Source organism: Takifugu rubripes, chromosome 20 (assembly GCF_901000725.2).
Source record: "Takifugu rubripes chromosome 20, fTakRub1.2, whole genome shotgun sequence".
In the NCBI taxonomy this organism is placed as follows: Eukaryota; Metazoa; Chordata; class Actinopteri; order Tetraodontiformes; family Tetraodontidae; genus Takifugu; species Takifugu rubripes.
In genome coordinates this window covers 13,443,871-13,455,971 of record NC_042304.1, presented here as the reverse complement: position 1 = coordinate 13,455,971, position 12,101 = coordinate 13,443,871, and the positions used below count along the sequence as shown (strand labels likewise).

General features: G+C 44.6%; 1 protein-coding gene across 1 annotated transcript; it reads right to left on the bottom strand.

Moving 5' to 3' along the window:
* Positions 1-397: 397 nt before the first annotated feature.
* Positions 398-11,980, bottom strand: pla2g4ab (phospholipase A2, group IVAb (cytosolic, calcium-dependent)). The gene is made up of 19 exons (XM_011619752.2): positions 11,695-11,980; positions 10,365-10,477; positions 9,894-9,975; positions 9,622-9,770; positions 8,858-8,971; positions 8,659-8,696; positions 8,253-8,397; positions 7,548-7,684; positions 7,224-7,446; positions 6,980-7,094; positions 6,165-6,302; positions 5,989-6,078; positions 5,235-5,300; positions 4,603-4,733; positions 4,417-4,528; positions 3,821-4,005; positions 3,544-3,733; positions 2,671-2,828; positions 398-1,870 (listed from the first exon to the last, which is right to left on the bottom strand). The coding sequence occupies exons 2-19, from the start codon at positions 10,380-10,382 to the stop codon at positions 1,721-1,723; spliced, it is 2,241 nt and encodes a 746-aa protein (XP_011618054.2). The 5' UTR covers positions 10,383-10,477; positions 11,695-11,980; the 3' UTR covers positions 398-1,720.
* Between the last annotated feature and the right edge of the window lie 121 nt (positions 11,981-12,101).

Below are 12,101 nucleotides of genomic sequence, written 5' to 3'. Positions count from 1 at the left end.
TGGATAACGACAATTTGGCGGTTGCCACAGCGGAGCAGTGCTGATGGGTGTGGCTGATTGTTGCAATGCTCCAGGTGAAAGTCATCCAGTGCGGCCGTACCAGTATTGCCAAACCTTCCTCTTTGAGATGGATGAAAGACCAGTTATCAGTCATATTCAACCGCTGAACGAAGCTAAAACTCTCCCTAATCTCTGAAATGAGTGGAAACATTTAAACGCTGAAGTTGTTTCGTGATTAAAGCAAAATGCCCTTGATTTGACCTGTTCGTCCTCCTTTATTAAGATAAACCTACAAACATAACATCTGCAGCTCTGCACAATCGCCTCTGGTGTTTTGGTTTTTGTGTGTTTGTTTTCATGGGGATGAAGGTAGGGTCAAATATTTCACCAGAGAACACTACGTGATAGAATATTTTATTACCATCCTTACATAATCCACATAAACATTAAACATGACACCGATTCCCTAACAGTTAATGCCTACATGTCCATCTCTGATCCACTAGAACCGTAAACATCAAAGACAAAAAAAAGGAGAAAAAGAAACAGTAAAATGATCTAGAATTTTAAAAAAATATTCACTTATTACGAACATGTAACACGCTTCATGACCTTTGCTCTCTCCACCAAATCTGCCTGTCTAACACACCTAAATCCCCTAAAAGTGACATTTAAGGTGGAACGCAAGCCAGCAGTTTTCCTGTTTCCCACCTTCACGCTGCGCAAAGCTGGGCTGCAACTGAATCAAAAAAACAACCCTAACAGATAAAACAGTCACGTTACACTACAGAAAACACAAAATGGAGAGACAAATGAAGAGTACAAAGGCAGGCAGGCTGTGCCCGTCGGGAAGGGCTCCAGAATTTTCCTGCTTTTCTTGGCTTTTTCCACACTGGCAGGCCTGAAACATGAGTACACAGATCCGGAGCGCTGCGGCGAGGAATTCTACACACCTTCAGGGCCCCGCAGCTTAGTGTATTGTGTCAGACTGTGTTGAATTCCAAGCCTTCAGTGCTGCAGGTAGAGATGTAGTGTGCAGAAATCCCATCAAACTTCATCACAGGTCTGGTGATCTCACAACATTTTTGTTCCCTGCGTCGACAATTTGGTTTCGATTTTGTGTTCTTGAAAACCCAAACTGTACCTGTGGTTAACAGACAGGCTGAGACAAAATGGACAGGAAACTAAACACACCTGATAGAAGAAGTGAAAGGGGCGTTTCCATGGCAACGCAGTTGTTTTGTTCCAAAATGGTGGCTTTCATGGGAGACACTCCCTGAAAAAGCAGGGAGCGTCTCTTTCTTGGTGGTGGAGGAGAGTCATTGAGAGATCTGAGGTATCGAGGGGGGGCCGATGCGCTTCGCGTGTGTTGGCGCCGTCACCAAACAAAACCAATGGTAACGACCTCCTCCTCCATGTTTTCAAACAAGACTACATGTTTGGACAGGCCATCCGCTTAAAAAAAAACCCAACAAAAATCTGAAACGCGCGGCGCTGCAAGTCGGGAAGGTTTAGCAGAAATTTGCACTGAACCCAAGTGCTGCCAACGTATGACGGGAATGTGGTGACTGTAGGAGAAAAATCACACGATATATCAAAGCGGAAGGGTTTTTATCATTACAATCCACGTTCTGCTGCGTTTAGTGAGTGTCAAATAATACGTCCAGTCTTCCTCTGCTTTTTGTGGCCAAGGACATGTAAAAGATCAGTTTACTGGTTACTACTTCCCAAGGTTTTCCCAAGGTTTTACCCAAACATCCCTTTTTGGAAGCTTCTTTTTAGGGATTTCACTAAGAAAGAAAGGGCGAGAGAGGCACGAGGGATTCTCCTTCTGAGCCAGGATGCACTCCTTGATGGCTTCTTTGATCACCTACAGGGGGGGAAAAAAAATAAAAAAATGAACCACACGCCATGTTTTACGTTTTATGCATCCTTAAAGTAGACGGGTTCAACCAAAGTCCATCTCCATCACTGCCCTCAACCTCTGTGGAACTGCCATAAAACCGATAACTGGCAAGTTCAAACAAATCAGACGTCAGATGAGGAGAGGAGGGGGGACAAAACCAACAGCAGCTTATCTCTGACTTTTTCCAAACAGAAGTACCTGAAAGTATCTGAAACTGACAGATGGCCATGACGAAACTACAGTTAAATGATGAGCTAAACTCCTGCTGGTACAGTGCCCCACACTCTCTGTTTCACTGTTTCGATGTTTCATCGATCGCTGTGTTATGGCCACGTCACCTCATCTTTCTCAGAACACTGATGCAACACCTGGCTACCAAGAAGTGAGTCTCATTGGAAACAGGGCCTCCATTTAGCTCTCGGTTAACAGGTCTGGGCAGCGTTTGATGCGACAATTGACCCCTGAGTGGAGTCAAAAAGGCATCATATGCACGATTACTCAGCAGGGAAGTGAGTCAGATATGAGTGAAAGTGAGTGGGCCTCTTACAGCGACACACCCACTGGAAACTAGAAAAGACACGTATTATGCACTATAATCCGGGCCTTTGGGAAGCTGAAGAATCTGCTGTTGCACAACAAAGTCATATTTGTGGAGTGACAACTTCCCCATTGAGAGTCCTTAATGAGGGCAGATTATCAGAATGAATGACTCCGAAAATACTGCATCCTACAGACAGGAGCTATGGCTGCAGTGGGGAACAAACCTCCAGGTTGTTGAGGGTGTTGAACTCCATCAGGTCATGGAGCCTGGTGAAGGCTTCGTTGGAGTACTGGAAATTAAAGGTGGAAAACGGCGACTCGGGATCATCAAAGATGTCAAAATCTGCAAAGTCCTTCTCCTTCTCCGTCTCCCGCGGAACACCTTGAAGGGGAATTAAATCAGCTCATTAATAATACCGTTATTAAGACCCGACTGGGATAAAACAAAGAACAGACGACCCTCTTTATTATGACCAAATCTGATAGTTCTAAAAAATAAAAAAGACATATTTTCCTTGTGTTTAAGTAATAAAGACATGAATAGGGACTGTATTTAAACTGTCACAGTGCACAGTTCAATCATCTGGACGGACCAAAGCTTCTCAAAAAGCACCTAACTAAAATACCTGTCCATAAAGCTAATGCATTTTTAGTCACGATTTCCCCAGGTTTCATTGGGTTTGAGCTCGCAAACAACTTATACAACATCCATAAACAGTCAGCGGAAGCATGTGGGCTGAGGAGCGACTGAACGTAAAGAGGCGGCAGTACGTGTTTGCTCGTGATGTATGGCATGTTTACGCAGCGCTCTCTCGCTGGAGCGAGACATTCAGCACCTGGCTCCTTCCAGAACCATGATTCACCCGGGCGGCTCGTAAAGCGCGGCCTACTTTGTGGTGCACATCAGACCCTGAGCTGAGGGGTCACTCAGTTCAAAGTCCAAAACTTTGACCGTCACACCAGTTGTATTCCTTTAAGAAGTTTCGCGGAAGAGCCGCCTCATGTGACACGACAGGAAAAGGGCAGTTTTATTATTGAATGAAACCACAGAGGTTCCCGCACACACATGCAGTGAACAGCGTGACTCAGACACTCACCGGGTGCCTTGAATGTCCTGAAGTTGATGTTGACCAGCACGAAGTGGATGATGGTTGGACAGTTCTTTTCACCTTTCCTCGGCTTGAAGACGTAACACTCTTTCAGGCCTTCGCGGTCGAAGACTTTAGGGTCGATCTTAGGGAACGGGAGCTTGTTCATGCGGGCCCATTTCTCAGCCAGAAGAAGCTCCTGCAGATATTTAGAAATGAGAGGCAATAAGAGAAGGAGGTGACCTGCGAGTGGTTCACGTCCCGCAGTGTGTGACTGCATAATGACCTTGAAGGGCGGGCTGGTGTCGCTGGGTCGCGCCGAGAAGTCAAAAGAGATGATGAGGTTGACGCCGCGCTGCGGCCGCAGAATGAGGGGATAAGGGAGGTTGTAGGTCAGGCCGCTGTCCACCACGTGGATCTTTTTACTCTTCACATCCAGAGGCTCGTAGATGCAAACAAACTCGTCGGGGTCTGAAAGACAATGGCGACCAATGAATGCGCGGGATTAGCTGCAGTTTCCTCCACCTGGAGCAACATTTTATTCTACATGAGCTGGCGCTCGCTATGTTTCCTTACACTGAGTCACCTGCATCACACTGCAGAGTTAGGGATGGGTATAATCTTAAAAATGCATTCAGCCACACCTTTGATTACCACTTAAGCTACGACAGAAAGGCTCTCATTGCTGTTTAAACCGCTGGAACAAATCTGTTGACAAAGGGCAGAGATGCTTGCCTGCAATGTAATATTGCTGCCCTTTCCATGAGAAAAATATCGGCATATAATACCACACCTAACCTTTTATTGCTGTTGGAAACACGCATAAAGGAATGAATCTGCCCATGGAAAAGCAAAACACTAGAAATATGGCATCCATCATACCTGTGACAGCATCCACCTCCTCCTCTGGGCTAGGCCCGTGGTACGTGACCCCGCTGGCAGGTGAGAACGGCACGTTGGTGTTGAGGTTGAGGCCCAGCATGAAATTATGAACCTGGTGACGAGGGGAGATGGGTGATGAGACCCTGGGAGGGTTTAAGGTACCATAATATGATCGTGTCCATCCACCTTCCCTGCTCGGCCTTCTCTCGTGTTAAACAGCGCGGAGTCGCTGAAGAGAGACGTGAACATCCGCTGAACCCAGCTGGCCTGGGCCGTGCGGTGGTACTCGTCTTCTGCGTCCTGGTTCTCCGTCCCACCTGAGCATCACAAATTACATCGAAGGGACCGTCAAGCTTTTGTTAATGTCCCATCAACCGACATGTCAAAGATTAGCCTGCTAATAACATCTGGATCAGGGGTCTGTAACACGAGGGCATCGTGATGGAGGCGTTTCCATTCTGATGTCATCGTTATTGATTGTTGTGTCTGAGTTTCATGATATTTTTCTAAGGATGTTATTGTGGATAAAACCCATTAAGAATATAAAATAATGAATTTATAATTAATCTGAATGTATGTTCCTCTACCTGAAACCTCCTGCTCACCCCCCCCAAGCATGAAATTAGCTACAAAAATTCACATTTAAAAGGTTCTGAAAAATATTTATTTAACCTCTCGGTTGCATATTGTCATCTCCAGGAAACTTGCTTTGTGTGTGAAAATGCCGAGTTAGAATCTAAACCTTTGTTAGCGCAGCTGCTAAAGCATGTGAGGGACTTACGACACCGTTGAAAGGCGTCACGCATGTGGCGTCTCACCTTTACGTGGCTCGTCGTCGTTATCCAGAGAGTCTTCCCCGACGATGTGCTGCGGTTTGATCTGCTCTGTAGGCGACGAAGACAGGTTCGATCAGCGGGATCTCGTTTAAGACACCACAACACTGCCTCTGTAACAGGTGACCCGTCTATTGTTGATTGATTACTGTGTGTTTGAAGCCAAGGAACATGCGATTAGCTCCCCATTCTCTGAGTGGGTGGAGATGCTTTGAGAGCATTTGTGCAAGCAGCTCATTGTCATCAATGTGAATATGTCTGCCTGTTTAAAGGTCACCCCAAACATGTGTGTCCACTCACAACAAACGTCTGAAGACCTGCCAGAGTTTCCTGCTGTTGTGACAACGCTGATTATCCATTCACACAAAACAAGAACTCTCACACGCGCAGGAATGCACCTTGAATCCGGGAGGTATTTTTAGGCCGGCTATTTTAAGAGGGATTACTATTGTTGTGAAGGTGACGCAAAAAAAAAATAGGTTACAAAAGGAAGGTCAGCGTCTGGAATTCCGAAACAGCGCTCAAGTAGACGGAAGCTCATACAAACAGTAGAGTGCAAATGATTGTATCAGGAAGTGGAAGTGTTTGGCAATAAAAACCACTTAAAATCGAATGAGGGGGAGTTGAAGGATTTCTCTGGAGCATAGAGGCACAGTCAAAACAGGTTAGTAGGAAAATAACAGAACAAATGAATTAAGGTGAATACGTTTTTATCTCTTAATAATCATGATAACAGTACCTAATTCCTCTTCCATGGTGCTGCCGCCAGCGGTATCTTTGAGTCCCAAAACTCTGTTGAACAAAATGGAGAACGCGCTGCCCCACACACCTGCAACAACAGCGACATTCTCTTCGTCTGGTTCGCTAATATTCTGAATGGTTGCGATCTGCAGCAGATGAAATCGTCTTTGTCACCCATTAGAAAATGAATAGGGTTTTCTTCATATTTCTTGATGGAGGTCCCCATGAAGAACTTGCTTCCAAACAAGTCAGGGGTCATGAAGGTGCCGTACTTCGCCATGCCAATTTCATACGGGCTGAACTCCACCCAGTCTGCGGATTCAGACATTATAATTAGCCTTACTGACGCCTACAATAGTCCTCAGAAATATGATAATGGCTTGAAGCCTGTGTTGTAGTGGATGGTATTCCAAGTTGTTGTTGTGATTAATTAACTCTTTAAACAGGAATCAAAATAACCAACATGTGATTAATCAAAAGAATTTGGCAACAGAATTGAATCAATCCTTAAAAAGCAGCTGGTATAAATGGAAGCAAAATGCATTCAGCAGAGGTAAAGCTGATCTACAGGTTACCCTCTGATCAGTTGAGCTTTATTAATTCCATCAGCATGCATATTCAGCTATCCTGATGTCTGTTTGTGACTTATTGCTAATCAGTCTGCTAACAGTGGTTAACAGTGCAGGAAATGTTGGCTGGAAGATTGCGCAATACTGCCAGCTTTACAGCTCAACTGTGACAATCAAAAATTTCCCAAATTCAGCAGATGTCTGGTGTCTCTTACGTCCTTGAAATGCATGCTGGATGACAGCCTGGGAGGTATTGAGTCATCCCGGTTGTACTGGTAAGCCAGTAAAGGAAATGAATTCTTCCTTTTAAAATTTCCATGCGGTCTAACTCATCTGCTTATCATTGATTATTCATTACATGGGAAAACCCTCTGAACAGTGTATTACATCTGTTAAAACTTCCGTCCTGTCTGCGTTTACCTGCAAACATGAGCTCAGAAACATCCGGCTTGACATGCAGGCAAGTGAAGAGAGGAAGAGGACTCTGGGCCTGGTTTATTTTCTCCTGGATGCTGCTTAATTTGATGTCCATCCTCTGGCAGAAGAAACAGTCAGTTGATATTAATAGGAATTTAAGATGAAGATGAAAGTAATGATGAAGCATAGAAATAAGTGAGAAACCAAGAGAAATGTCTAAAACCTAAAATAGATGGGCAGCTCCTACCGCAGGTATGAGTGTCTCTCCGATTAGCATGCCAAAGATGTCAGTAAAGGTAACGGGCTGTCCGGTAGCCTTTTTGGTCCAGAGGGCCTGGATGTAGTTTTTGACGTGTTGCGGCATCAGTAACCTCAGCGGGTTACTGCTGACTCTGTTCATCAGCTCTTTATTGATGTCTTTTGGGCCTTTATCTGGAAAACCCGGGTGTGAGTAGAGAGTGGACATGTACCTACAGGCCAAAGGAGAGAAGAAATAAAAATGTCAGTCACACTAATAGCGTGTCAAGATGGCGTTGCCTGAATAGAACCAGGTGGTAAAAGCAAAACCAACCACGTCGATCCAGAGAGACCGGCAACGTATGTGGCACAGTCCAGCACGCCGGACTCAAACAAAGCTTTCATCACACCCGCAAAGCCAACCATGGCACGGAAACCTCCGCCCGAGCCCGCTATGGCGATGACGGGCACCTGCAACACAAAAAAGGGCAGACGTGTACCCTCTAGACTTCCTACTAATCACATCTCATTTCTGTGCTTCATCTCTTCTGTGAAGTTGCGTAACCTCGGACTGCATCTATCATTAACACGCAGCAGCAGCAGGAGCGGCAGCGTTGAGCCTGTGCATTTGGGTTTTCGGCTATTTCCTCAGTTGCATTGCGCAACCTTGCCTTTCTGCACCTCTGCAGATGTCTGAAATGGGGTCAGAGAGAGCTGATGGATGCTGACAGGGGCAGCCAGATTCAAAAGCAGAAGTTGTTAGGAGTTTGAGGAAATACACATTTTAAAAGCTTATGGGGGGGGGTTGTCTTGTAACTCCAGGATGTTGTGGTGTCAAAGCTGCAACTCAGGCTATATGTTAACTCGTATTTAATATTATCTGGACACTATTGTGTAATGTCACATAAAAAGAATGTCCATTCATTTTTACAATCTTCTTTCTGAAATGACACTATGGAAATTGATGGTTTTTCAAAACCAAGGCCCAACTTAAAGGTGAACTCAAATCCAATCAACTGTAATAAATCCAGGTGCCCACCTCTTCTGGAGAAGTGGGGAGGAACCGAGGCTTCTCCATGTCCAGCAGCTTCTTGATGCCCAGCATGACTCTTTCTCTGCGGGTCTGTCTAAAGCGCTTCTCTTTGTCACACAGGGCCAGGCTGAAGCGCAGGTCCAGGTTGGTGCTACAGGAAGAACCACAGAATTGTTTTTTTTCTGCTTAAAGGTGTTTCAAGAGCTCCGTGTGTGCAACACCAGTGACGATATCACCACTTGTGGGGCAATTCCGCTTAACCTCACATAGGAATTGACGCACATCTCACATCAGTTTTCAAAACTTGTCAATCAAAAACTTTTGTAACTTCCTTCCACTTCAACTTCTGGACCAGGTGGAATATTCCTCACAATTCTAAACTCTGCTGAGTTAAAATCCCTGAAACACTTACCAGATCTCCAGTGACATCTCTAAGTATACTTTGGTCGCCTGTTTGAAATGATACAAGGCGTCATTATTGGCCACAAGCAGATAAAATGCCTGATAACTGTGTAAACGTGCAAAGACGATAATTTTGACCTAAGACAGACTCAGGAAACCTCACCCTTGTGTTTTTAAACTTGTAATTGCACTTTTTCTCAATAACTTACTTTGCCAATGAGGAATGATTCCAGCTTTTTTTGGCCGATGTGGAGCTTGGTGATGTCATAGGAGGCATTCCCAAGTGTCTCGTCCATCACATAGTTGGCATCCATTAACGTTATCTGAATATAATAAACATCAGGAGATTAAAAAGCTATGTATCAGTTTTATCGTTAAACTTGACTAACTTCAGCTAAAACCAGTTCAATGTTAAAACAACTTTGAGAATTCAAGCTGGACCTGCAATAAAGCCAGAGATATGCACGATTTCTACACCCCAGAACAGGTAACGGTGGTAGAGGATCCAGAGTGTGTTAAAAAGACACCTCCAAATACAGATTTATAATCTGGTCAGAGGTGACTACAAATATGCTACAAACAAATTTACACTCCCTCCAGTACTGATTGTAAATATGCAGACGGGACATTCTCCTCCTGTGAGGCCATTTCAAAACAGCCCTCAGTGATCTGCTGTGGTGTGACTGGGGAAGCTCCGCACTACAAAATGTTCCTATAAGGAAAGTCTACAGCAGGAAGAACGCAAACACCTCTGCTGCTACGGGGGAGTATTTATGACATCAGAAAGGTCTTTAAATAGGAGGAAATGTGATGGAGACGAGTTGTAAATTCTTTATAAATTACTAATGGACTCTATGAGGAGGAAGTGAGAAGATTCAAATAGTGGGGAATTACCAGTGGGAATCACGATTAGCTATTGGAAACAGTTGTCCCATTCATTCCCTCCCAGTTCCCCCCGACGCTCAACCCTCACCTCCAGGACGTTCTGCTGGTTGGGATCTATTATGAAGCTGAAAGTCTCATTCCATTTTGGATTGATGTCATTGTTTATATGTTTGGTCCTCTTTCTGCTTTCAGGGGCCGTCGGGATGAACAGCTCCACATAGGGGTCTGGCGTGTCTACTGCACACACACACACACACACACACACACAGAGTTATGCAGGCACTACAGCAGCCATATCCTGCATTAATACAGTAGGAATGATGGAAGAGAGACAGAACATAAACATGAAATGAGACTCACGCAGGTCACCCAATGCTCCTTTAGTGACGTTCTGGGCTCGTATTACTGTCACCATGAATTTGTGAGAAAACTGCTGCTCCACCTGCAAGCCAACATTCATTACATTCCGTTAGACATCATTATCTCACAAGACAAACTTTTAAACCACAACACTAACACAGACAATAAATCCCAGTCATGAGCCCGTCCCAAATAAGGAAACCAAACACGAATGCAGGTCACGAGTGCATGATGGTGACAAAAGGGCTCATAAATAATTTTCTGTGTTCACAAAGATGAATATTCCTATAAAAGTTATGCCTGCTAACAGAGAAAGTAAATGATTAAAGTGTGTTTGCAGCTACATCACAGTGCTCTTAGCTACGAAGCCTGAACATTAGACGCTAGATTTTCCCATAGAAATTGAGAATGCTGAATTTTTCAGGAAATTTCAGGAGCATTGTGACACACTGCTCGGGTTGCCGTACTCACAATTATATTGGAAGCCATCGTCTGCCAGAGGAGTAGCACTCAGAAAAATCTTCAAAATGAGAGCTCAGGAACTCAGGAAAACATCTCCCAGTTACAGAACGAAGCCGAAGGAACTTGCAAGGCAAAAAGACCAAAATATAAGAAAACATTTTCACACTCCCAGAAAAACAGGCTGTTCGATATTCAAGATGCAGACAAAGTACCCGAACCACACATCAATCTTTCTGCCACCTCTTTAAGTCGTAGCTCTGTGACACTGATGAACCATTTATCATCTTTGCAGCAGCAACAGGAAATGCTCAGCCACAAGCTCATGATGACGTTACTGGTCCCACAGTTATCATTTGTGAATGACATATAAAGAGATAAGCCAGAGAGGAAGATGCAAAAAAAAAAAAAAAGCAGAAATGTGCACGTACAGCACAGTACAGGCTTATCCATGTGCAACATTAGAGTGTGTCTGCAAGTGTATGTGTGTGTGTGTGCTGATGATAGCATGTCAAGGTCAGTGAGCATTTTCTATGCTGTTTAACAAAGCGTATCATAATTTGGGACACTGAGAGCACGTAGCGAGCCTGTGTGTTCACAGCGCTGGTCACGTAGTTTGCATCGGTGGTCCAACTTTGTGTGGGCAGGATTCTCTGCCCTCCTTCCGAAGCATACAAAGGCTGAATGCAGGCAGTCGTGTCCGGTGTGTGTGCCAGCATCCAGAGACCAGACACAGGCTACATTTTCATATGTGAAGCGGGCTTTATGCAAAACAGCCACATCAATAAGTAAATGAGAAAGGAGTTTAAGTGAAATTATATTTAGAGTATATCTACAGAGGCAGGCCTGTCTGGAAAATAGAATCAGGTAGAAGTTGATGGCTAAATGAACAAGACATCCATCCCCATTGAGCCTTTTATCTGCATTTATTTAAAATCAGTTTCTGTAAAAACATCTTGTTTTACGATTCCAGGTCAGATTTAAGGCAAGTGAGACGCGCTTGTTTTACAATTCCGATACGGTCTGAGCAGCAATCACAATAAAGCAATATGGGATGAAATGATTGAGGATGACTCGCGTCAAAGGCAAGTTGCCTCTTTCAGGAATAACATTCTTTCCTGCTTTCTTTGTCTCCTATCACACGTAAAGCTCAGCTATCGAGGAAGGCTACTAGGAAGGCTAAAAGCTGCTGTCCTTCAAGGGCTTCGCGGTGTGTTTTCTACTTCCTGAGTAGCGTAAATGGAAGTGTTTAGAAAGACGCGCCGACCCAAATGCTTCTCAAAACTTCTGTTCCGACATGACAACGCGTCTCAGTTTAAAAAGGCGAAAACTAAAAACTTACCTCAACCAGAAAAACGCTGTCAACTCACAAATCCTGACAGATTGGTCATGCTGACTGTTCCGAAAGTGCAGGAGTGCAGCTGTAGGAGGTGCCTCCCGACGCATCAAAAATACGCATAACCCGGCAGACAGAGAGCGTGAACAACAGAGCCCAGATACAGCTGTCTGGTTAAAACAGTCATCCAAACACTCGACGGGCCAAAAATGAATAGTAAAAAATCCAAACAGGGGTCAGACTTCTTGACTCAACGGGGGAACCTGCAGTTGACGACTCCTTTCCACGTCTCCATACGCACAATTTGCGCAAGCAGGGCCACAGGATGGCGCCTAAATCATGACCGCATTCATTCAGTCAAATAGAGAAAACGTGACACTCAATTAAAAGTTGCCCACCTATTGATGATTCTG